Below are 27,631 nucleotides of genomic sequence, written 5' to 3' on the forward strand. Positions count from 1 at the left end.
CTCAGTGGCCTGGTGGTTAAAACGTTGAAATCATGAATAAAAGAGCATGTGTTCGAGTCACAAAAGCGTCGTTTTACTTTCAAAATATATCTCTACAGGTTCACGTATACTATTATTAGTTTCTTTGTTGAATATTTTTTACATTACCTTAATTACTGACCACTGGTAGCGGTAGGTTAGCTAAAGTCAGATTTGGTTATGTAAGTTTACACTTTCGTTTCTGTCTTTCAAAATACATTTCTATCTGGTCACCTCATTATTAATACAATATTTCTTATATTTTAGTGACCTTTGGTTAACTATGGTTAGGTAACATCAGGTGCACACAAAACATTGAACAACGCCATAGCACTGTCTTTACACAGCTGTACGTTGGTTTTTGTGTGTCACAGATAGTGCCAGAAGCATGAGCTTTCTGGACGTAAACATTCTATCAAATCATATGCTCAGATATTATTAGAGTGTCAACAGTTGCACGAACTCTTTTTCTTCAGACTGACTTTGAAGGACAAACGAATGACTTTACATGAGTCAGAAATTGCCTAAAACCACCGACGTTATTGAAATGACTGATGGATTATTATCCTTAAGAAAAATTGAAATTATGTTTGTTAAAATTTATATTGGATTTACCGGACGATTCCCAAGTCTGTTACACTACATATAATGTTAAAGTGGCCGTACCATAACTGGTTTCGAATCTGGCTTATCACGGCTAAATTGTTAACTGTACACAGAGATCTCTTTTGTGTGTTACTGTTTATATAGATTATGAAACCAAAGACAGCTTTTTAGACTTTTAAACTTTGCTGTGCATGGAAGTTTTGTGGAACGACATTGTTTGTTCGTCCATCTCACAATAGGTATCTGAGCAAATACGGTAAAAGGTATCAAAAAGTGGTTATTCGTAAACGATTCAGCGCTCAAATAATAGGTTCAATCTCATCTTTTAACTCTATATTCAAACCAGATTTGTTTCAAATTTGTCATTTCCAAATTCAACGTCTATCGGCATAGAGAGTAGAAGGTAATATAGAGAGATATGTTTATTTCAAACAATTAAGCGGGTAAAACAAGATATCATTACTATCCACATCATTCTATTAGAACAGGAAGTGTTTCGAATTTACTATAATTTCCGGTTTCAATACCACTTTCAATGTTTACCGACATTGAACGAAAATTGTAGCAGAAATCAGAGAGTAACTATTGGAAAATGATTCAGTGCCTTGCGACAAAATACAAGACTATCTAAAATAGTTCAAACAGTTCAATTTTTTTGTTACCTCTGGTTTCAATGCTGGTTTCCATGTTTATTGCTGTGGAACGAAAACAGTAAGAGATAGGGAGAAGCGGTGTGTTCCAGCGTCTGAAGTCAACATACCGCTACTATGCAGGATACTCTATCGATACCAAAAGTACTTCAAATTTAATAGTACTTTTTCAATATTAATTTCTACAGAAAAGTGTAAAATATATCAAGAAGCGGTTATTTGCAATGGGTGAAGCATTCCAAGAATAGATATCTTTTTCTGCATGGGAGTTGTATTTAAACTGAAAGTGGGGATAATGGGCCATTTCCCGTTTGAACTTCAGTCGCCGTAGAACGGAATCAAATGTGGAGAAGGTGTCTTCTAATAGATAACTCAGCATCTCTATACAACCCAACGTGGGTATTCCTAACATTCCACCAAAGTAACAGAAAGTAGTGCATTTCTGCACTTAGCTCTTAGCATTAAGTGATTTAGTGATACTTATGAATATTAATTTACACAATAATTCTTCGAAACACACGGAAAATCCATTAGTTGAGCTATGTATTATAACTGATTAATTACAACATCGTAATCTTACTAGTAGACTTCAGTGTTATTTAAAATCGTAAAAGCTTTCAGAAAGCTCCCATATTTATTTAAAAATTATTCATATAGGGTCACAATTTAATGCATTTTTTAGATGTTCCACTTTGTATCTTACGTGCAATATTTAACTGCAGCATAACAATTACTTTTTCCTTAGCAGACGTTACAATGAATTAAAGTCCAAGAATGAACAAACTGGAAACAAATTAATGATTACTCCACTCTCTGTAAACGAAAACTCGAAAATAAATCCATAAGATAATAAGAATGCCCTTCGTATAATGCTGTTGCTGAGTAATACACATACTTAAAATGAGGTCACACGATCATAACGAATGAAGAAAACTATCATTGACTGCCAATAGTAGTGAATGATATGATTATCCGGAAAGCTGAAACCGTTATAATTGACGAAAGTGGCACGACCATCTAAAAAGTATGACAATGTTTATCTCAATATTGGCTCCTTTGAAACGATAATACATGAACACCTGCATATGGAATGATATCTACATCGTAGATTCTGCATTTGAAGACAACCTTTAAAAAAGGAAAGCGGCTGGAGTCCTAGGTACAATTGTTGTGCCACGCTACTTAGAACAAATTTTGATATTTTGCTAGTGACAATATACGACATGTTGATTCAACATTAGACCCGAAAACAAAACAAAATATTCTCATAACATAAAGTAATCAATGAAGTTCTTACATTTTTTTCATTTTCTACCTTCGAACATCGATATGTCGCCTAAGACGTACCTGGAAGATCAATAATAGACCCCATCAGCATCAACGACATTTTAGCAATGCTATAGAAGGCCATGGAATCCACCGCGATAGAACGTGATGGTCAGTGAAGCAAAGAAGGTATCAGCTTCAATGTGCACCTCTACTAGGGATTTGAACTTGCGTTCTCTAAGGCATTTGTCCAAAGAATGTAGTAGGTAATAATTAAAGGCTGCAATGTACGGGAAGTATGGTGAATGCAAGAGTGTTTCCCATTCAAGGCGTAGAATAGTGTCCCGGGTCATCCCACCCACGTAAGGCTTGGCATTGTCCTGTAAAGTAGAATCCCTTTACGATTCAGAAGTGATCGTTTCAGAGATTTGAGTTTTTCTTGAATATGGCTCAACTGCTGACAGTACACAGTTGCATTGATGCTGTGACTACCTGGAACAAGTTCCGATGCATGATGTTGCGAAAAGTCCATCAAACACACAAGGACCTTCTTCTGGTGCAGTGCTATTTCGTCTGATTTGGAATTGGTTCGCAGGGTGCTAATCAATGATGACGCCGCCTTGGGGCTTCGTACAGGACATACTTCTCATACATGTCAACACTCTGTAAAGAAATTTGATCGTTCCTCAGAGGAGACAACAAAGAAACGCAGGTATGTACTCCCGTTACCTTCTGGCCCGGAATCAAATAATGCGGGACCAATCGACTCGGCTTGTAGTGCTTCCCAAGTTGATCGAGGTGTTTCAAATGGGTTTCTTCACTCACACTGATTGTAGTCCCAGTTTCTCACTTGCCAGGCCACTGTTCTCCTGAATTGATGTTTGAAGAACTCCATTTTGCATATCTGTTGGTCTTCCGGTACGTGGTGTGTGTTCGAGTGTTTAGTCACCGTCCTTAAACATGTTAAGCTCCCGCTGCACTATCCGCGTAGTAACTACCCCCTCACCAAAGGCGTGGCATTTCTTCCGTTCTACTGCATTGCTGTTTGACCCCAGTGTAAACTCGTACAGCATAAACGCCCTTATGACGCGCTGTGACTGTCCCATATTCACTGTATCCTTACCCAAGTTTACGGTGTAACTTAACTGCCACAACCAAGTAATGTGTTGCTAATACCAATTCCAAGAACTGACCTTCGCTTTATGCCCATTCGCATTCAACTCACGGTGTGAGGACCAATTGAACACAGATCTCCAGAAGAAGCGGCAAAACTTTCTTGGTTGCCTATATAGTTAAAACTTTGTAACTTCTCGACAACTAAGAAGATAAAATATCAGTTGCCTGGATTATTTACCAAACGACTACGCAAATAATTATTGGGGAACATACTCAAACTTTGTGACCAAATTGCAAAAAATAACAAATCTTTGTAAACAAGTAATTCTGTCCAGATTTGTCTTCATTCTTCATGACAACGTGACTGTGCCTTCTTTCCATTTTGTTCTTGCGAAACAATATCAGTATCACTGTTATATTTCCCCTTATCCTATATATTTATTAGATCTTGTGTCCTTGGAAATTTTCAACTTCTAATTTCCAAGACAGTGTTGTGACACAATGCCCAACTTACATAGTTTTACAAAGATTCTATTCGATAATTCTTGCAACGATGGGGAAATTTGTAACTTTGGGTGAAGACAATGTATAATTTGTACCACGTTTTAATTTTTTTCTGATTATACGTATTACGTAAATATGGAAATTTCTTGGAGTCCCTTGAATCATTTCTGGGAGAATTTTCTACATTATGTATTAGAAACAGATAACACTAGTAAACTACTTTAAATTATTTTTCTGCCAAATGGAGTAAGGTAAATCATATTAGCTAAATCGACCTTCATAACCACGAAAATTACAATAACATGTCGATAAGACGTAATGTATTTCTGTGAAAAAGTATGGTGGGTTATGGCCAAAACAATGATTTTCATTATGCATAACAATTACATCCCTATAAACTCAGTTACCTTCGAAATCTGATTAAAAATACATCCGAGTAGGAAATTAGATAACACAGATTAAACCCCCATGGACCTTTGCAAGATTAGTCTTTTAACTTAAATACAACTCCTAGACTGGATGATTGAAAACAACGCCGACAACGTTTGGGAGGTGATTCCTAATACCAAGATAAGACAAAAAGTATAGTCGAACTAGGGTACATAAATGCTTCCTTTCGGAGTTATAGGCTACTAAAAACATGAAAAATTGAAGCTTAGAGGTCCATAGCACAATAACTATGGTACCTATCTTAGTCCAGTCAAGAATTCACTTAGGAACTAATATGTGAGCTATCCAGAAATCCATGTTTCAGAATCCTTAGGTACTCACGCAACAATTTTCATAGAGGGACTTAGACCACGGGCAAACAATTTGAAGTATTCGCCAACTGCTTTTATTAAAAAAATCTTTGATGGAGTACTTCAGGATTCAGAAACAGGGATATTTGGATAGGGCAGATACTAATTCCTAAATGAGGTCTTGACCTGACTTCAGTAGGTCCCATAGTTTTGGAGCTATGGACCTTTAAATTTCATTTATTTTAATATATTCGGCAGCCTATAACTCCAAAAGATAGCATTTGTGCACCCAGATTGGTCTATACTTTTTTATTATCTTGACGTCAGGAATCACCCCCCAAACGTTGCCGCTGTTTTTGAAACACCCTATATACTATATTCGACAATTATTTAACACATTCAGCGAAAAGCCTATATGAGTAAAATTTACGTCGGGATCAAAACACAAATCACCTTGGGCAGTTAAATATGTAACTGTAAATGTCCGGAAAGTGTATCAATAAAGGGTGTCACCAATTGAAATTTTCATGACCCAAGTCAACATTTCCTCTCCTACGGATCAGAGCTTCAAATTGAGCAATTTAGTTAAATGGTAACTGTGAGTCTAGCAGATAAACCATTATGTTTGAGGAGAATAGATACAACCAATATGTTTGAGGATAATAGATACACCTGGTCTACCTTAACACCTTACTGTGAATCAAATACATACATGCGGGGTAAATGTGTTAAATTTGTTTTAATATATTTTCAAAATTTGTTTTAAACAAGAATTTCCATCGATTAAAAAATGAATTATTTTTTGAATAAAATGAAGTAAAAGGTCATAAATCCATAGATTCATTATATATGAATATGACAATAATGTATTTTAGCGAACTAATTAAAACGTTTAAAGCTCGAATAGTCGTAGTCTCATTTCTTCATTTTACCACATGAAAACATAAAGTGTCCTAAATTCTTCCAACCATAACATATTTCTTGACGTCACACAGTAATTTGATATTACACACAATGCAAAGCAATACAAGTCGGGTGGTAATCAATATTCCGTTGTCACTTTTGAATTTTTCTGTACATTTTATATTATTGCTAAACTAACATTATCTTTTAAACTTCTTTCTCAGTTTGTCAATAGTGTAGAAAGATATCAAATCTCAACAAAGAAGTAGAAAGAGGTACAATTCTATTACTGGAATGATGAAACTGTATTTAATTATGAGTTCTTATTGGAAAATACAAAAAATAAAGCTAAATGTGTTTTCTTAAAAAATAAGAACAAAAAATTTAAAGTAAAAATATTGTATTCATTCCGAAAATAAATACTTTTATTTTACTTTTATTTATAAATTCAAAAGACTAAAGATATGAAACCAATTTTGATCTATGAACGTAACCAAGAAAGTTATGTAGCTTTCTGTGGAGATCTGCGTTCAATTGGTCTTCTCATCGCAAGTTGAAAGCGAACACAGATAAAGCGAAGGTCAGTTGTTGGTGTGGGTATTCCAACATACAATCTTTTTGTGGGAGTGCAGTTACACTCTGAACTACCGTAAGGACAGAGTGAACATGGAACCTCGACAGAAGGTCATAAAGGTGTGTACGTTCTACGAGTTCAAACTGGGGTAAAACGCATTTGTATCGTTGCGAAACACATACCAGGCCTTTGGTAAGAGTGTCGTAAGTACGCGGGCAGTGCAGCAGTTTAAAAATTTTAAGTACTATGACGAAACACTCGAAGACGCAACACATTTCTCGCAAATAAAAATGCCGGAAGATCAACACATAAAGAAAATGAAGATCATCAAACAGCAAGTGAGGCGAACAGTGGCCAGGCATTTCAGGAACTGGGTTCTACAATACTGTGTGAGAGGAGAAATCATTCGGCAGCACCTCCATCAACTTGGGAAGTACTACAAATTGGGTCGATGGGTCCCACATGATTTTACTTTAGCCCAGGAGGCAACGCAAGCATACAGCTGTGTTCCTTTGTTGTCTCGTCCGAGGAAGAAGCTATTTCTGGACAAGGTAAAACATTGATGAGAAGTGGGTTCTGTACGAAACTCCACGGTGCCGCCACCATTGTTTAGAGTCCCATGAACTGATTTCAAAACGGCCGAAACCAACAGTAAAAATAAGAGGTTTTCCTGTGTGTATCGTAGGCTGCTCGCTGCATTGTGCATCGGGAACTACTGCCAGTTTGTCAGAGCATCAATGCAGCTGAGTAGTGTCAGGAGTTAAGCCGTGTTCAAGAAAAACCCAAAATTCTGGAACCAACACTTCTTAATCGTAAAGGGATACGCGCTAAGTCCAACGAGGCTATGACAACTAAACGACAGTATCCTACGTTTTCTATTGGAAACATTATTGCACCCGCCATACTCCAAGGACATTGCACCGTTTGATTATCAGCTGTTCCATTCCTTGGAAAATCACCTTAGAGGATGCCAGTTCAAATCCCTAGTTGAGGTGGAAAATTCACTTTTTAACTTCTTCGCTTCACGGCCCACCAAGTTCTACCGCGATGGAATCTATGGCATTCCGAACCTTTTCAGGATGTCGTCGATGCTGCTGGGGACTATTTTGATCTTCCAGATACGTTCTACTTGACATATCGATTTTCGAAGTTGGTCTGCAGAAAAGCTATAGAACTTTCTAGATTACATTTATATAATGTATTTTTATATGTAATTATACTTTATATTTATTGTAAGAAATATGTTGCTAATGTTATAGAGTAATAATAAATAGTTCATCATCACTTCAAATTGAAAAGATTTATTAAGAGATTGTATACAATAGCATTCTCCAGGCTGTTTTTCTAGTTTTGCATAAATAGAAAATTTAAAGCACTCTTCAAGAAAATGATATTTTCTTATTTTAGAGTGATTGATTTAATTTTGTTCACTTTTTAAAAGAAAGCACTATGCTTTAAAATACTTTTTGTTGTATTTTATTTCGTAGTACTTACTCAGATTTAATGCATTTTCATCGTTGTAGACTTTTTTACTAATTATTTACTATGTGTCTTTTGACACCATAATTAAGGAAGAGAGTTAAAAGTTGATCTTAGTTTTAAAAAACATTATTTTAAAATAGAGAACATTTTTTTAGATTTCTTTTAGTATTTTGTGAATTCTCTTAATAATTCAATTTAATCAACCATAGCGCCTCATCAATAGCTCATCAAATATATTTAACAGAAAGTAATCATTGGACGTACCAGAAGAGCACCATAGAAAAGCGTGATTTGTAATGAAATAGTGAAGATAAATTCCTGGTATAAGACATAACATCAAAGAGAAAATGAATTGTAAAAATATTGCGGAATACCTGTCTCAAAATCGATTTTTCAGTATGACAAATACAAATCAATAATTGTTTAAGAAAAAGATTACCTGTTCCTGCATTTTGCTCAGAGATGTGTTAAAAGGGTTAGCATACTTATCGTATATGGCAATGTCCGTTATACTTTCAACGTTCAAATTTGCTATTGCTTTAACGAAATCCTTATGTATTGCCTTTTTCCTTTCCTCTTTATCTTCGAGATTCCTATAAAATAGCATTAATGTAATGTGATGTAGTTAAACTATAAGCACAAATTTTTACTACATAATTCTTGAGCATCTTTTTTCAAATATTGATTTCCTTCAATAATGAAGCAATGATTCAGCACCAAATGTATTCAATGTCACATATCACAATTACTTTGATAATTATTCGTTATATGTTTGATTATTTGATAAGTGTGAACCAAGTTATTAAGTAGTTAGACAATTATTCACTATGAAAGTAAGTAACACATTTTTGAAAGTTATATAATATTATCTTAAGTATGTTTATCCAAAGACAGGTATTAACAAAGAGAAATGCAGCATTTCAAACAAGAATATTTACTAATAATATATTTCTAGATATGCAAAAATAAATTTACTCATCTAGGACAAACGTAGTTGGTTAATGTGATTGAAATATTGAAATGACCTATTTAATAGCAAAAATATGAAAAATACTAGCTGAAATGGCTTTTCTTCGCAACAGCAGAATGAGTGTATGGGAAATATTTGAGTTAAATTTCCTATTAGCACACACATTTCACCAAACTGTAATAATAATAAAGAAGAAGATACTCTACTTTTGGCATAAATTTAAGACGCCCTGCCCCAACAGCATACAAACAGTAATCAAAATGACATGTTTAAACTTGCTTTGAGATAGGTACTATATCTGTTCTAAAAGTAATTTCAAGTGGTTTAACAGTTCCCTAACCCCAAATGTTACAAATTCGACACTATTCACTGTCGTTTTGTAAATTTTATTATTTATCCTCCTCATCTCCCATGAGATGGTGGTTGAAGATGGCATTAAACTCATTGGGTGTGTCAGTATTCATCTCAGAGATTTCCAAATTTGTGGATTCCTTACTAACATAATATGTTTTCGGTTGCTTTAAAATGTCATTCTTTTCCATGCAATACATTTTATTATCCTTTGGTGATAAGGGTACTATATACTTCTGTCTGAACTTAGTAGGGAATATCAGTACTCATATCAGTGAACCAAGACTATGAATTCGACATTTTTATCTATCGTTTCGATTATTTCTATGTACTACCTCTTTCTATTTCAATTTCTAGTAGAACTAGATTCTTATTTCAGAACATTTTATTCCAGTTCATGAAACACATGTGTACCAAGATTGGTTGATATTGATTTAGACGTTTCAGAATTATGTCAGAACATTCATAAATACACATATAACAAATCATCTTTATAGATACACAGATATTGATTATGCATTGATATATACAACCATGTACCTTATATAGATACTTACTCTTTAAGAAACTTTTTCACAAGCCGTCCACTGCTAGTATCGTCATTACATAAAATAACAGCTGGTTTTCTTAATTTCCATTTATCTAAGTTCTTATCGATTATTATCACTGTTGGATTTTCCTGAAATTTTCTCCATGATTCTAATATAATAACGAAGGTTGCTGTAATTGAGAGACTCACGCAAACAAACCAAAAGATTCTGAAAATATTAGTGGAAATCTTTGAATATACTTATCAAAGAATAGCTATTATGACTAGTTATCAAGATTGCAAATGGGAAAACATAGTCATAACTATTGTACATAAAAATACTGCAAATAATCCGATAATTATTGTTGTCGAAACCATACATACAGTGAGTAATACTCCTGGAAGTAACTTTTTTTCGCGCACTACCCTAGCCAGCTGATCAAGCCTAGCCTAGCAAGTTGATCACAAAATTTATAGGATGGGGTTAATGTGAAACAAAACGAGCCCTGCGTGGCTTCTAACCCGTTCCTGCTCCTCTTCCTACTACAATTACTAATATTACTACTACTAATATTACTAATATTACTACTACTAGTAGTAGTAATACTACTACTTCTTATCTGCACAAAAGCAAATAAATGTTTTTTAGTATTATTTTAATTTTATTTTAATGGAAAAAGTGTTCTGAAAAAACATTCCTTCGGCAGAGTTTGAATCCACACAAAAAGAGGTTTCCATTACTGACGACGCCATTTGCATCTTTGACCGACTTTCTAATCGAATTGCCCGTACTATATGTTAAAGAAAATTTAGTACAGTAAAATTGTAATTATGGAGAGTCATAGTCAGATATGTTAAGATGTCAAGGTCGAAAAAAAATTAAATTAATACTTACATTAAGGTAGAAAAGTGGTCAAATTCAGGAAGGAGTTACATCAGGATCAAGAAGTAGTAGTAGTAGGCCCCCCGTTATGGCGAACTGAGTGGGCAAACATTTTCTCGATTCTGATTGGCTGAGAGAGGTCACGTGACTTTCGGCCCCGCCCACGCGGGAAATTCAAATTTTCAGGTCACGTGCTGTGACGTCATGAGTCACCCCGCTCAGAAATCCCTCTGCAAAATTTTATACCCATAAAAGGAAACGAAATAAACCCCTCAGTGGGACTACCCCATAAAGGTGGAGCATGGCCTAACATCACGTGACCCCATGACATAATCCTAAAGGCGATGCTAAGGTGGACACAGGGGCGTATCAAAGGGAAAACAAATAAGGTTGGCTATACATACACCCTATAAGGAAGGTCGGGCCCCTCTTTCATCATTAGAGTATTAATGTATCCTTTCAGAGATCTACTAATTCAAGGACACGATCTCCACACGTAAACATATAAGGTAAGAACCATCTTACCCATAAAAGGAAACAATAATATTAAAGGTGAACTTCAGTACATAACAATAAAAGGGAACGTAATTCTAAAATCCCTGGTCAAAGGTGGATCGCCTGATCTCATTACGTCATATCACGTAACCTAAAAATTTGAATTTCTAGCATGGGCTAAGGCTAAGATCATGTGACTTGTATCCTCCAATCAAAATCGAGGTACCATAATACACATCTTACCCATAAAAATGAAACGAATTTCAAAAATTCAGAGTAAGGGATTTCCCCACAAGGGTGACTCATATCGTTAACCTGTTCACCGTGTGGTGGGTCTAAAATAAGGTAACCTCTATCAACCAATCAGTATCTTAGTACCAAAGTACAAATCAGAGAGGATACGAGAATTTCAAAAATCCCAGGGCCTAAGATCACGTGACCTCTATCAACCAATCAGAATCAAGTATCGAATCACTCATCTTACCTGTAAAAGGGAACGAATTTTAAAAAATCCCAGAGGCTAAGATCACGTGACATCTATCAGTCAATCAGCATCGTTTTACCAAAGCATTCATGTTCCCCGTAAAATTTGAACGAATTTCCAATATCCCAGGACCTAAAATCACGTGAAATCTGTCAGCCAATCAGAATCAGGTATTAAAGCACACATCTTACCCGTAAAAGAGAACGAATTTTGAAAAGTTCCAGAGCCTAAAATCACGTGACATCTATTAGCCAATCATCATCATCGTACCTATGCGTTCATGTTAGCCATAAAAGGAACGAATTTCAAATATCCCAGGACCTAATATCACATGAATTGAATCAACCAAACAAAATCAGGTATTAAAGCCTCATATTACCGGTAAAAGGGAACGAATTTGGAAATTCTGGTCATAAAAGAGAATAAGGGATTTCTGAGCGGAGTGACTCATGACGTCATACCACGTGACCTGAAAATTTGAATCCCGCGTGACGGGGCCTAATGTCACGTGACCTTTCGCAACCAATCAAAATCGAGAAAATTTTTGTTCAGTTCGCCATAACGGGGGGCCTACTACTGAAGTCATCTACCCAAATGGTCGGGGTTAAAAATTTGAAAAAGTGGATATTTAAAACAATTGTGAATGTGTATCATACTTGTGGGTGTATGTATCTATATTTGTAGGTATGTGTGATAGTACGTAGACAGTGTAAAATGGAGTATTTCCACTAAAATACTAGCGTTCGCTGTCTGGGAATTTAGAGTTGTTCGCTGTCTGGGAATTTAGAACTGAATTCAGAAAATGTGTAAGTGAGAGCAATCTACAGAATGCACTAAGTTGCAACTGTACAATTATTGTGAACAGGGAATTTGAACATCACATAATTACACCGCAACACAAGTTATGAGAAATATAACCTTCAATCATAAATCGATATCTGAGTTGTCTTTCTTGGTAATTTCCTGTAAACACATGGTTGAATCATCAACCTCTCGCATAGTAATTAGAAACGTTCCCACTCATTCTAGATGGTGAGTGGAAGGTGATCTTCTCAGTTCAACATTTTCATCCCCGTTTCAAAGACACGAACTGAGGAGGTTGTCATGGTTGGAGATTGCTGGTTTGTAAAGTTTCCAGCATGATTAGTAGACACGAGTTCGATTCTCTGATGACTCATGAAGCATATAGTTATACTTTGTAGTTATATTATACCAAGTCATGGTAATTTATAGCGTTAACGGAACAAAATTAATTTTATTGTGGTGTGGTTTACAAGATTTCGAGTTACTATCTAATACACTCTTGTTGTTAATTTAGACGTATAAAGACAACAATAACATAGTATAATAATTGTAAATTAATTTAATGAATGGAGAAAAGTGAGCTGTGGCAAAAGAGTGGCTTGTGCGATTATCTCCGAACGTTGCCGATAGAAGCCGACGGTACACGAAAGCACACAGAGAGAGGATTTGGATTCCATCCTTCGCGACGATATCTGATCTATACCTGATCTATATCTGATCTGACGATATCACCACTCATTCTAGATGGTGAGTGGAAGGTGATCTTCTCAGTTCAACATTTTCATCCCCGTTTCAAAGACAAGAACTAAGGACGTCACTATAATGTATTATTCATTTTCTTTTTCTCTTCAAGTAAGCAATCCTAAATTATTTACTTCTCCATACTTAATATATTTTATTATTATTTCTAAAATTGAAAGTTAAACTTGGGTATATGATACCCCGATACTGATAGTAGAATGAATTTCTCCGAAAACGTCGAAGGTTTTATATAACTTTAAAAGTTTACAATAATATGGTTTACCTTTCACCTATGAAACGTTTCTTCCTAACAATTTCCGGGATTCCATGTATTGACGTTTCCTCCAAAAATTGTATTGTAGAATCACTCATTTCTTGCACTCAATCAAAACTAGGTCTGGCAAAGGGGATTCCCATTTAATTCAATTCCTAATAATAGATATATATGTTATAGTACAAATTACACTTACTTCCACTTAGAATAATTGGATCTATTGCTTAGAGAAAGTAGAACAATATACACTGTTCTCCATCAAAAATGACACCAAGAACGAGACAATATAGCAGGAAGTGCAATCACAGTACAGGTACACTAGCATTAGTTAAATTTACTGCATTGCGCAACAGCGATCAGTATACTGTCGCCACACTACGAGCGGTGAGAACGGTTAAATGACGGTGGTACATAGGAAGGATGGGCCGAGTATATGGCGAGTCACCTGCCTTCGACGTAATGTTAAATCTCATCAACTATAGTCGGCATTGTTTATAGGGGTAGCAAGCTTTGTGTAATAATTAACCAGATGTGTTCATTCGGTGGAAGGTCGGACGCGCCTGCCAAAGTAACAGAGGAGCATAATATCAAGCCAAGAAATGTAGGATAGTATGCGTAATATAAGGGCACGCATTGTCCTGGAGGAACGTAGTCCCTCGTAGGATCTGTATTAAAGAGAAGAATATCGAGCACAACAACTCCCCAATGTAATATTGCCAAGACAAATGAGCGTCATTGAGTAGAAGTCACGAGTGGACACTGAATACTGTAACAACATACACCATAACACCCGGTTCCGGAGCGGCATGGTGAAACAAAATGCAGGCATTACTAAAGGTAATGTCATGGTAACATCAAGTACGGAAGTGCCCTCCATGATTCAGCAGAAATAAACTGAATATATCTGAAAAGAGGATTCACCCCATTGGCCTCTCCCAACGCAGCTTTCGCACCACTATTTTAATTTACCATATCTACGCTGTACAGTCTGTGGAAGCCGAAGCATCCGTACTATACAAATATGCCCTGCTATGCCGGAGGACCTGGAATTGTTCGCTGGACCATTAGGTGTTTTTCAACAACGTCCAATGCTTATGTCTTTGTGTGTAATGTTGCTGTCAACAATAATCATACGGACAATTCATCTGCATTTGCGATCAGTAATATTGCGTGGTTCTTGGAATCTGGTATGCTGTTTCTAGTACTCATCGAATCCGTATGAGTTACATGTGATGACATTTCGTTCAACCTGATAACAAATGACGCCGAAACATACATACCACACTAGCGATAAACCAGAGTCCGTACGCGTTCAAAGGCCTAAACCTGATGGTAGGACTGGTGCCTTCGACTATGAGACATATTTTACCTTTTGCAGACATTCACATCAAAATTCCATGTCTAACACTTAACGGTGGGTCTGTGATTATGCCATTAGACGCCAAACACCTTTGCTGCTTCATACTGGTGTCGAGCTAATCAATTATTTATTCTTCCATGTCCAACATATTCTGCAAATCTGAACTTCTTACGATAATGTTTCATTCTGTTGCATTATTAATGAGGAGCAATGTATACTCTTGAGAGCATATAAGTAAATATGAGATGTATCATGACGTAGATGATACTTCATGTATAATATAAACAATACAGAAAGGATTCAAAAATGTATAAAAAGAAATGAATTTCAGTGTTTCATTAACATTTCTCTAAAAAATAATGGAGTACCCAATTAGTTAACCGAAAAAAACGTGTTTTACTCCTAAAAAGTGAGTCTAAGAAATGCATTTCCTTCAAACATTAATCACTAGGATACCAAATTAACATGCACTGATGAATTGGGAATGAATGGTTTAACATGGAATCCAAGATAGAAGCATTTCTTAAGTAGAGGCGTGCTTATTCGTTACCATTGAACTTAAAAACATATAAACCCTATTCCATTTTCTGACTTCGCAAGCAATTATTAGTTCTTTTTTTTGAATTAAAGAAAACGAAACTCTATATCACTCATTTACCAAATCATAATTTTAGCTTTAAGGTACTTCACCACATTGCCGAGATCATGGAGCTAAAAACAAAATGACCACAGAAGGAAAGCAAACTTTCGATTCCCCAGCAACCCAACCATATCAGTGCATTTTCTATTCAGTATTAGGCTACATCGAATGAAATATTCGCTTTATCGTTTGGGGGGTATATAAGCATGTAGTGCAAAGGATGGTACACGTCCTTCATGAGTTGCATTATGAAACAAAGCAACACGTGGTTGTATGAAGATCACCCACTTTATCACAAAGAATATGTAAACGTCTAGAAAAAACAAAGTGCGGTACAAGTACAATCTGCAGGTAATGTGTTGTTAAACACGGTGTATGGAAGTTCATCATGGATTTTTTTTCTTACGAACACATACTTTGAAGTAATTTTTCTTTACGATTACAAACTTGAAAATTCTGGACTGTAGGCCGCCGTAAAGAATATAAACATGTTCCTACAATTGGCGTCAAGTTAGAAAATATACCACACAATTGAAGAGCTTAGACTGTAAAGGTGTTATTTTACATTTCTTGAAACGTTGCATTCTGGCGATTCATGCACGTGTTATATGTTAATCATGCTACATAACATATTATTTAGTGAGTTCTCGTCTGAGTGTAGTTATTTAAAAACGGTGAAGGCGGTATGTTAACGGACAAAGTTGTACAAGTCAATTTTCCCGTCATATTCAATTTGTTACATAACACCTTCATCCTCTAAGCGCATCAATTGACGTTAAGCGTCTCCGTAGCATCAACATAGGTGAGAAACATTCGACTCGTGAGTTCCACATGAACTAAAAGCATTTAACAAAAATTGTCGGCTCAAGATGTGTAGTCCTTGAGTGTAAGAAATAACCGGGAAATGTACTTATCATTGGATTGTGTACTTTGATCACTATCTAACCATTTTTCCGACCGTTTATCGTAAACCAGCCCTACAGCTAGGTGTTATGATGGACTATAGTGGGAGTGCTCTGTCCTATCTTAGTCACGAAAGATAAAACCATCGATTTACACTTTTACGATCCAGAAGTACATTATTTTCTCCGTAAACTTGTTCGCAAGTATTTAGCAATGGTCAACAAACATATTACCCTATATGGGGCAAAGCATGTGCAAAGCATGTAGTGCAAAGGATGGTACACGTCCTTCATGAGTTGCATTATGAAACCATTTGTGATCCGACGAATTCTATCGACATCTCTCCCACTCCCTACTACCTTCTTTGTTATGTCAATTACTTCTTTCGAAAGCAAGAACTTTCCTGATGATCGAGCCGTGCTATGTACTGATGAGGAAATCCTGCATTGCAGACACAAGATTTGTTTTAATACGAAATCCAATAGTTTGCTAAGCCAATGGTAACATGCGTGATTACAGACAGCGACTATTTTCATTAACCAGATAAATAAAGTTATAATATTATTATAGTATTTATTATTTACTTACATAGTTTGCCTTAGATGACGGCGCAGCTGAGGCTAACACTTCTTTGATATGAACCAAATCGTTGTCCTAATAACTATAAATATAATATTTTGTCATTATGATAATATTTAAGAACTATATCTAACTAGAATTCGGTGTTAAAATAAATGGCTTCGGAAAGCTTGGACTTTACCTTCAATAACAAATCTATGGATTAACGCTGTTTACACATGGTATATATATATATATATATATATATATATATATATATATTGATAGGCCTGTCCTTTAATTATTTCTTCATTTGAGTAATGCGTAATTACGTCTATTGTGTGCTATTCACAAAATTCTTCCATACAGAAAAGATACCTTGTACGGTAAATAAATCCTTCTATAGAAGCAAAGTGCGTCGAAATGATATGAAACTTCTAGAAATTTGATGGAATGCACCTGCGCAGTATTATGGATTTTGCAATGGTAAAACAAACCTTTCATATACGCAGACAAAAAAAAATTGTTTATATGATATCTATTCCTCCATAAAAACTAAATGTTTGGAAATGGACTGGTTCAATTATGAGGCTTTAAGAATATTGATGAAATGATTGTATCACACTGTTGGAAAATATATTATTTAATGGTAGGACTACATATATATTTTACTCATATACTCATATATTTTACCGAAAAGAAGAAAGGTAACGGAACCTACTAATACTAATATAACAAACTAATACTCTTAAAGTAATGGAAAAATAAAGCATATTTGATGTTAGTAAAATATATTTTAAGAGTAAGGTCTACTTTTTGTTCGTCACGAAAGTACGCTTAATGGAATGATTGATCTATCTATCGAACAAAGGTCTCGCGTGTTTGATGTGAACGCTCTGCTACTGAGCCAAAATACTTTGGATAACTCTAAATGTTAGTGATTTTGAGCACTATAACAGACAAAACTTTTTTTTCTTATCCTTGACTAAGGTCAACTTCAATTATTAAAATTTAATTTTAATGTTCAAAGAAATGCAAGCCGTGATAAGCAAAGAAAGATTTTCCCATTTTAAATTTTGGGATGATTTTACTCTCTTACATAATCAATCATCTTCCACAAGGTTTAACCCTCTTACTCGTTTTCAGCCAAAACCTCCAAGAAATCACATGTAAAGCTCTAGGAAGATAATAAATTCCCTTGAAAATGTATTTAAATATTTTTTAAATTACACACACACAACACACACACACACACACACACACACATATATATATATATATATATATATATATATATATATATATATATATATATATATATATATATATATATATATATATATATACAGGGTGGCCCTTTTTAATATTTCCACGAAATATCTCAAAAACGGTTGAACAAAAATGTAATGAATAAAAACTCAAAAAGGAAATACCATAGGATAAATCGAGTGGTGATGTCGCGGTGCTATCCAAGGCCCCTCTTCAAGGGGGCCCGGGGCCCAAATGTAAAATTTTAAACTGAAACATGAGGCGAGTGACACAAAAACTTAAAAGCGATGTAGCAAAATATTTTTCATATCGCTCACCGAATTCAAATTTGACGACAAGATATGTTACCTGTATCAAATAAGGGTCCAGTACCAATAATATGAAAACGGTTGAGCATAAATGAACCAAATTAAAACTAAAATTGGAAAGCCTTTGGACAAATCGGATGATGCTGTCCCGGTGCCCCTCCGGGCTGCCTTTCATGGGGGCCCAGGCCCAACTTAGTAATTTTAAACGAAAATATGGATCAAGTGATACCTTGTTCGAAAGACCTTTATACCCTAAACAGCGATCTGGCAAAAGATTGTTCATATGGGTCACCGTTTTCAAAATGGGCACCAAGACATGGTGTCTTATCAGATAAAACATCCAGTACGGGTAATACGAAAACGGTTGAAGATAATAACTTGTAAACAGAATAAAACTCCTATACGAAATCACAGAAGGTATTTATCATTCTAAGGCTCGAAAGTGTTACAACAGAGTAGAAGATGATTAGACTAAAAGTGCCATAAGGCAAAGGAGAGCAACGCTATATCTATATGAGACATTCTGTTTGAAATGAGACTTTTGATGTAACTGATATGTTGATAGGCAGATAGAAATAAAAACACGTTGAAATTGTATACGTACATATTTTGCAAAAGTAACTTAAAATTAATAATCAACTCAGTAACATTTTTATAACTTTGTTTTCAAATATTGATGTCAAACTGGGTGATAAGCCTCCACCGTGCGTTGTAACCACTTACAGTTTCACTTGAATGGTTCGATATTACTAAAGTACTATATTTTACTCGCTAAGTATTAGACGACTTTTTAATCGTATAAATATCAATGAATAGATGGAAACAAATTTATAAGTTAAAGCTTTTTTATGCTATTAAAAGCAGCATTCTTTTCTGCATCTAGTTTTTTTTTTTTTTTTTTTTTTTTGTTTTATCACCTCCGTGCTCACGCATTTTAACATATATGTCCGCCATATCTCTCAACTTCATTTTCGTCCTGGTCTCAGTATTTGTGAACAGTGTTTCTTCCAGACATGTTTCTGGGGGAGCACTGCAACACCCGGAGCTCTTAGAGTGCTCCTCCAGAGAAGACGAAAATAATACTTCTATAATATAATAATAAATAGAATAGTACCAGCAGTGCACCCCCCTTCCTTCGAATACTAAGTGTTCCACCCGGAACCTTTTCTTGTAAAAGAACGGCTGCTTGTTAGTCTATGAAATCTTCCAAGGAAGGCGCCAGGTAAGCGAGGTAAGTTTATTGGTGGTGATTGTTGCTTTCAACTAGTCTAAAATTGCGCATGTTATAATTTGGTTCAACACAAGCTGTCTACTCCGTTGGAAATTATAAGAAGGTATTTATAGATGATAGTTTAATTTAGTTGAATGATAATGCTACTTTGTAAGAATTAATGCTGAAAATACAGGTGAATAGAATTTAACCTTATGGGTATATCTTAAGAGTGCCATAACGGCGGAATTTGTCACCTCCGTGCGTATAAAGTAATGTTACCTCCGGTCGTTACTTCGTGCACGGAGAGGATGCGATGTGTACGGTGTGACATTTTGAAATAACCCTTGACAACTTGCGGCATGCGCACCAATAGTGGCATGTGGAATTATTCTTATAGGCGTGCGATATGAATCTACGTGTATTATCTTTGAAAAATATGACATTCTAAAATAAATAGGATGATTTAATTTTTAAAATGTATTACTGTTTTAATATCCATTCAAATATGAAACTTGTTTTACATTCAAGGAGTGAAAAACAATTTTTTTGCAAACTTTACGACGCAAACTACTTGTATCTGCTATGCAGAACAAACGTTTAGATGATATCCAATATTATTATTCGTTGTGAACTTGCTTACATTTTTTAATATCGAAAATACTGTGTCATTTCTATTGTAAAATTACAATTTCGTATCTATCCGTTTATCTCTATTAATATTTACATAGATAAACATTACATTGTAAGGTACCAGGGGAAAAAACCGTAAAACATAAACAAATCCTTAAGGAAGATATATAAAAATAAAAATCAAAGATTGTTGTGTACGTGAAATACTACCTTTGATTTTAATTGTTAGATTCCATTTGTGGCAGTCGTAGTGAAAGGACGTATTTGTATGAAGTTCCAGGGAGCAGTGAACCGTGACAACATGGAGATCGAAATTCAAACCTGGCGTGTGAGAATATAAATGCGGTACGGTCGAGTTTATGAAATGTCCGAAAACTCAGTGTGACCAACCTTGTTTATCTCCTATGTAATTCATGGAAATTGTGATTGCTGTGTTGCTAGTAATTGGCGGTGTGGAACTGAATCCTGGACCAGGTAGAATAGATGATGTGTTATCCAAGCTTGATGACATGGACAGTAAAATAATATCATTGTACTCAACCGCTTGTGACCTGAAAAAAAAATAGAGAACTTGACTGGTGAATTAAGCGTTATCAAGAATGAAAATAAGGAACTTAAGTGACAGTTGGAGGAAACAAATACGTTGATTGGCAAGCTTGAGGACTATTCCCGCCGCAATAATATTGTTTTCTACAATATTGCGGAAGGGGAGAAAGAAAGATGTGAGGAATCAGAGGAACTGATAAGGGAATTCGTTGAAGAGAAACTGCTAATTGAACTTAATCCGATGGACATTTAAAGATCACATAGATTGGGTAGAGGGAGGGGAAGACCCATAATAGTGAAATTTGCGAATTACAAAAGAAAGGAAGAAATACTAAGAAGTGCTTATCGTGCCAAGGGAACGCCTGTCAGAATAGGAGAGGACTTTTGCTATGCTACTCGTGCCATTAGGAAGGAACTAAACACTCACCGGATTGAAGCAGTGTCGAGGGGTCAGAAAGCACGACTTTAGTATAATAAGCTGTACATCGATGAAAATTCTTTCCGGCTAGAGGACCTTAACAAAATTAGTAACAACCAGATGTCTCCGAAAGTGCAGTATGATAGTGAAACTAGGGCGAACGAGAAAAAGTTGGCAACAATGCAAGGTAATTTTCTCTCAGTTTGGGCTCCAGTCGAACAAACAACAGCAGCGGCAAGGGTGAATGAAAAAGAATATCCTATCCTTCGACAAACAAGAAGAGGGGCACGACCTCCGGGGACTTTTGGAATTGACAGGAAACGTTCAATGACCTTCAAGGTAACACTTTGAAAGCTGAATGTGTTTGGAAGTGGTAAAAAAATAAAACATTTACTTATGTGCTATATGAATGTGCAATCTCTTAGAAAGAAAGCGACTGAGTTTTATGATAATATTTTATCAAATGACTACAACATAGTACCATTAACAGAAACCTGTTTAAATAACAGTTTTTTTGATCATGAGTTTTTTTTTTTTTTTTTTTTTTTTTGGATATTCGATAGTCTGTTTATCGGAAAGATAGAGATACTGCAAGCAATAAAATACGTGGAAAAGGCGTGCTACTGGCATTTAAGAACATTGAAGTGATTCAGGTTATCTATACCGATTTGAATATGGATGGTATTCATGTGAAAGTAAAAATTAATACAAATTCTGTTTACATTTGCGTTGGTTATATTGAACCGGACTCCAGTATCTCTCAATATGATTACTTCTTTCATTTTATTGAAAGCGATTGTGAAGTAGGCAGCACTATTCTAATAGTAGGGGATATGAACTATTCTCAAATTAATGGAACGCAATTTTCTTTTCTTAACTTTACAGACAAATATCAGCATTTGTATAATTTTCTATAGTATTATGACCTAACATCCCTTAATAATGTGAGCAACAGCTTAGGAAGAACGTTAGACCTCGTACTCTCTAACCTTGAGAATGTTACTGTAGAAAGAGAGCTGCATTCTCTCGTAAAAGAGGACATGCACCATCTCATAAATATATTGTGTAAACCAGTGGTGCCCCCCCCTTATGTCCATGACGCACCCCCCCCCCCGCAATTGTCTATCCATAGGTGTTCTTCCATGAAAAAAATCTTTTCGATTAATTTTTACACACCCTCAAACATATTTATATAGATTTTTACCCCCCCCCCAAATATTACAATGACGCACTTTACGTCATAGCCCCCCTTGTGGTCACCCCTGCTGTAAACGGGCAATAGTATCGAAATCCCATAAGAATATTTTAGGTTTCGAAAGGGAATGTTTTTGCCACTTTACAAAGACCTACATGAAGATAACTGGTTAAGCCTGGGAACTTACCGGGATGTAAATAGAATGGTGGACCAATTCTACGACATAATTTATGACGCTTTTCGCAAAAGTATTCACTTGAAAAAAAAAAGTTCCAAAAATTTTTACATGTTGGTTTAGAAGTAGTATAATAGAAAAAATAAAAACGAAATTGTACTACCGTGCTTTTTGGCTGCGGGGAATGGGGAATTGTCAATATCATTACAATGAATTTTGTAAATTGTGGAAGGAAGTGAAACAGGAAATAGCAAGGGAGTATAAGCAAGGGAGTATTTATTTTAGAAACGGAAATTAACATACAGGAAGACCCAAAACTATTTTGGAACTATATTAAGAGTAAAACGCGACATCTCTCTTCTGGACCACCATTGTACCTGGGATGTAGCCTGAGCAAAACTGATGAGATTGAAAATGCTTTCGCACACCATTTTTAGTCTGTATATCGACTAGCGTCGTCAACTGATGATACCGGTAGTAGTCATTCATTTGGTGATAACATTGATAATAAACAATGTTAGGCTCTTTGTTGTATCGGCGATAACCATACAAGAGGTTGAAAGGGTAATCAGAAAATTAAAATCTAATAAATAAATGGGAAATGACAACATATATTGTTCAAGCATGTATTGATATTTTCAAATATCCCCTAAGTATAATATTTAACTTTGAAATAAGAAACAATGTTTCTCCTGACAAATGGAAGCACTCAATGGTTTGCCCAATTCCAAAATCGGTAAAGAAAAACAACATTTAAAACTTTCGGTCTGTTGCAATTTTACCCGTATTTGCCAAGACATTTGAAAGTATCCTATATGTTCGAATACTAAATCACGTGCGCCCTGCAGTCTCGGTATATCAACATGGATTCTTACAAAGTAGATCGACAATTACAAATTTAGGTATTATTACAGACTTTATAGCTTCTTCTTTGGACAACGATGGTCGAGTAGATGTTATACATACTGATTTCAGTAAGGCTTTTGACACCGTAGAACATGATGTTTTACTACATTAATTAGCTTTATTTATCTTTAGTCCTGCGATGGTCAATTTCTCTTCCTCTTATTTGCATAACCGTAAACAGTCCGTTATCTATAAAGAATTTCTTTCTAAAGAAATCGACATGATTTCAGGAGTTTCGCAGGGATCGAACGTGGGGCATCTTCTCTTTTTACTTTTTATCAATGATCTTCCGTGTTGTATTACAAATTGAGAAAAAATACTGTTTGCAGACGATCTCAAAATATATGCCTAATTCAAAACACAAGAAGAATGTTATTTTTTACAAAAAGACCTAAACAAGGTAATGAATTGGTGTAAGGTAAACAAACTTCAGATGAATGTAGATAAATGTGTGTCTGTGACGTTCAGTAGAAAAGAGTTTCCTTGCGAATATTCGTATTTCATTGGTGGGGCAAATTTAAATAAATCGAAGTCAGTGAAAGATTTGGGAGTAATATTTGATCATAGGTTAACATTCAACCAATATGTAGATAAAATAACTAATGAAGCCTACAGGAACCTCGGATTCGTAATTCGAATGAGTAATGAACTTAGAAATGAGATGATGTTGAAGACTCTTTACTTTTCGTATGTTAGGGCTAAATTAGAATATGCATAAGTTATCTGGAATCCATACTTAAAATCTGAATGCCAGAAAGTTGAGCAATTACAAAGTAAATTCTTGAGATATTTTGTCTACAAAAAGACCGGTCTTTATCCAAAATTTGAGCACTATACCGATCTTATTGATAATCTTAAAATCAGGACGTTAGAACAAAGAAGAACACTAACTGACTTAATTTTTCTCTTTCAATTTCTGCATAATATAATTGGCTGTCCAGCGCTGTTGCAAAATCTATTTATTCAAGCCCCGTCCCTCAAAACGTGTGCAAAAAATAATAACATATTGTTTTGCCGGAAAGCAAGAACAAATATACTATATATGTCAACTACTTGGAGAATTAGTGCTGATTACAATGCAATAAGTAAAATGAATGAGTTTTTGGATATATTCAGTAACAAAGAGTGTCACTTCAGGAACCAAGTTTAGGAAATCCTATGATTCATAGCTTATTTGTACACTTAATGTATTTTATTTGTCTTATCGTGTTGTTATCTATTTAGTTATGTATGTATTTAAACTTATTTATCATCATTACTCTTACTGGTTAACTGGATATAAACACTAATGTTAAGTTTCTGTAACTGGAGTTTTATACTCTATTGAGGGTACAAATACAAATTAATAAATAAATTGTTGCCCAATTGTCTCTATTATTCATGCATAACTTTTGCGAAACTTTTTTGATTAAGTGCAAATTAACAATAATTTTGTATTCGAAAGAAATTGCTGTAATGAAATCGAATCTTTCACTGTTCCGTAAAGCTTATTTTACACGATGCAATTCTCCACATAATATTACATGCAATGGCATTTTACTAATTTCAGCAAATATTTCCACCTGTAGATGATGCTACATATTCATTTGTACCTGACAGTCCTACCCATTGTCACTGGCACTGGCAGAGTGACGAGTGGAGTCCATATTGCCCACCAAATTATGGTTGAGGTGAACAAGAAGAAAAGAACATTAAAAGAAAATAGAGATACAGAGAAGTTTACACTAGTTCAGAAAGGGAGGAAGACCGCTTTGTCGAAGGTAATTCACAACAAACGTTATATGAAAATAATTTTGTTGTTGTCAGGTTCTTTTTCAGGCATTACGTAAGATTGATTTTATCTGTTGCCCATAACGAGTTTGAAGTAAAGTTTATGAGAAAATCTTGTAAAAAGACATTTAGCTTTCTAGTTAGTAATGATATTTCATATGCGGAGGAAAAGGATATTGTTGCCAGTTTGAAATGACCTGTTCTAACCAGTCGAGAGACAACATGTGTTTATTGAAGACTTGTCTCATTTTCAGAATCTGTATTGAAACTTTAAATTTGAAGATGTGATTTTTCGTGCCGGATTATATTTGACTTTTCGTATTTTAAGTGCTATCCATTCAGACGCCTCAATGGAACGAAATTAACTACAACTAATTTTGCAGTTTTTCTGTAATATCTTCAAAATAGATAAAAGTAATATATATATATATATATATATATATATATATATATATATATATATATATATATAGAGAGAGAGAGAGAGAGAGAGAGAGAGAGAGAGAAGATATATATATATATATATATATATATATATATATATATATATATATATATATATTACTTTTATCTATTTTGAAGATATTAAGAACTTAACATCGTGTCGAGCCTAAACTTGGGATGTAGTTGCGTTATGACACGAGTAAGTTGCTTCCGTCTACCATCTGAAATAGACGGGAATTACAGAATTTGATACGCTATTGCGAGAGGTTTATTAGTTAAATGAGAACATAAACACATACTATTAGAAATCATATACTTTCAAGTTTAGGTTTATTCTGTGTAGTGCTCTCAACGGGTCGGGTCGGGTCGGGTTTAAGACCGACCCGACCCCACCCGTGACCCGAATTGACTGACCCGACAACCCGACCCGAGCTGACCCGATTGACCCGACCCGAGTAGCCTGACCCGACAACCTGACCCGACTTGACCCGGAGTCGGATCGGGTCACGGGTTGGGTTGGGTCAACCCGACCCGTTTGAGAGCACTATGGTCACGACACTGGGTGAACGCCAAAATGCACTCACATTGGGAATTAATCCCGGACCACGTGTACCGGTCTTACACGTTAACCACTAGCTAGATCAAGCGGGGGATTTGTATATGCATCTTAATGAATATTTGGCACTTTTGAGGTTTAGTTATTTCTTTTTATAACTGATACCAATGTCCGACGTGGCAGATATTTTTTCTTCCTTTAGTTCAATGTGACGAAATTTTTCTTCAAGGTCAGTGTTCTCACCTGCTCGGACGGCAGGGGGTCTTCTCGGAAGGCAGTAGCAAGAGTATCTTGGCGGGTACCAAAGAAAATCGTTTAACTACAATGATAAGGGTTGAGGAAAAGGGAGAACAACTGTGATTTTTTCCAACCCTTCAACTTTCATTGCAACATAGCTTCCTATGATTCCGGGACCCGTGCCACTTTGATGTTTATTTCTCGGTAATTAAAACGTATTTTACAGTATATATAGTTGCACGTAAGAAGATACATAATATGAATTTTGTAATTTAAAATTTACAAATACAGCATGATAATTAATTATAAAGTACTAATTTTATTTCATAACTTTCAGCCCAACAAATGAAATTCAAACAATTCGCTCCCTGGGTCTTGGTCATCAATACTGCGTCTTATCCTTTGTCTTGCAATCAAATTTTGGTCCTGCATTTCGTAGTCTTGGTTATCTTTCATGCTATACAAGAGCCAAGAATGCTCGCCTCATCGGTACAAATGAAGACCAAGTATGATTTTGATTATGGTCTTTCATACTATACGGAAAGCAAGAAAATACGCTCATCGCTACTTGGTGATCCCCAAAACAAGGCCAAGAGCAAGATTACTATACACTTCATTTTGCATATCCAATCTTTATCTTGTTCTTGTATCGGTGTCCTTGGGCTTGGTGCAATAAAATGAAATATTCGGTTTAAGGTCCCTCGATTCTGCACCGAGGCTAAGGGATATGGTGACTATGAGAAATGAATGAAATGGTGGAATGAAGAAAGTGGGAGGAAACAGGAGAGCCCCGAGAAAACCCACTACACGGCGTTTTTCTACCACAAAGCCCACTTAACACAAGCTGGGATCGAACCATGGATACCATCAGTGGCGGAGCCAAGGGAGGGCCAAGGGGAGCCAGGCCCCCTTGCTAAAAATTCTTGGCCCCCTAGTCCTCCCCCCACACACACAGATGATGCTATTATAGGTCGACAAACGGTGAGTTGCCAGTGGCTACAAGTGAAACTACTTCCAAAACATCTCTCGACAACAAAATTACGAACTGCAGAATACCGTTGCGTTCGTTTTAGTTTGTAGTACGGGAAGATCTAATTCACGGAAATCTGTGGG

At 35.5% G+C, this 27,631-nt stretch overlaps 1 protein-coding gene across 1 annotated transcript in view; it reads right to left on the bottom strand.

Annotated features, from left to right (window-relative positions):
• Positions 1 to 25,157, bottom strand: part of LOC145685156 (uncharacterized) — a 72,759-nt gene extending 47,602 nt beyond the window's left edge. Inside the window, exons 1-4 of the mRNA XM_081757509.1 lie at positions 25,117 to 25,157; positions 20,662 to 20,822; positions 9,738 to 9,900; positions 8,299 to 8,452 (exon numbers count right to left, since the gene is read on the bottom strand). Of these exons, the coding sequence (XP_081613635.1) occupies positions 8,299 to 8,452; positions 9,738 to 9,900; positions 20,662 to 20,822; positions 25,117 to 25,157 (519 nt within the window). The remainder of the gene's footprint in view (positions 1 to 8,298; positions 8,453 to 9,737; positions 9,901 to 20,661; positions 20,823 to 25,116) is intronic.
• Between the last annotated feature and the right edge of the window lie 2,474 nt (positions 25,158 to 27,631).

Source organism: Thermobia domestica, chromosome 5 (genome assembly GCF_964235325.1).
Source record: "Thermobia domestica chromosome 5, izTheDome1.hap1.1, whole genome shotgun sequence".
Lineage (NCBI taxonomy): Eukaryota > Metazoa > Arthropoda > Insecta > Zygentoma > Lepismatidae > Thermobia > Thermobia domestica.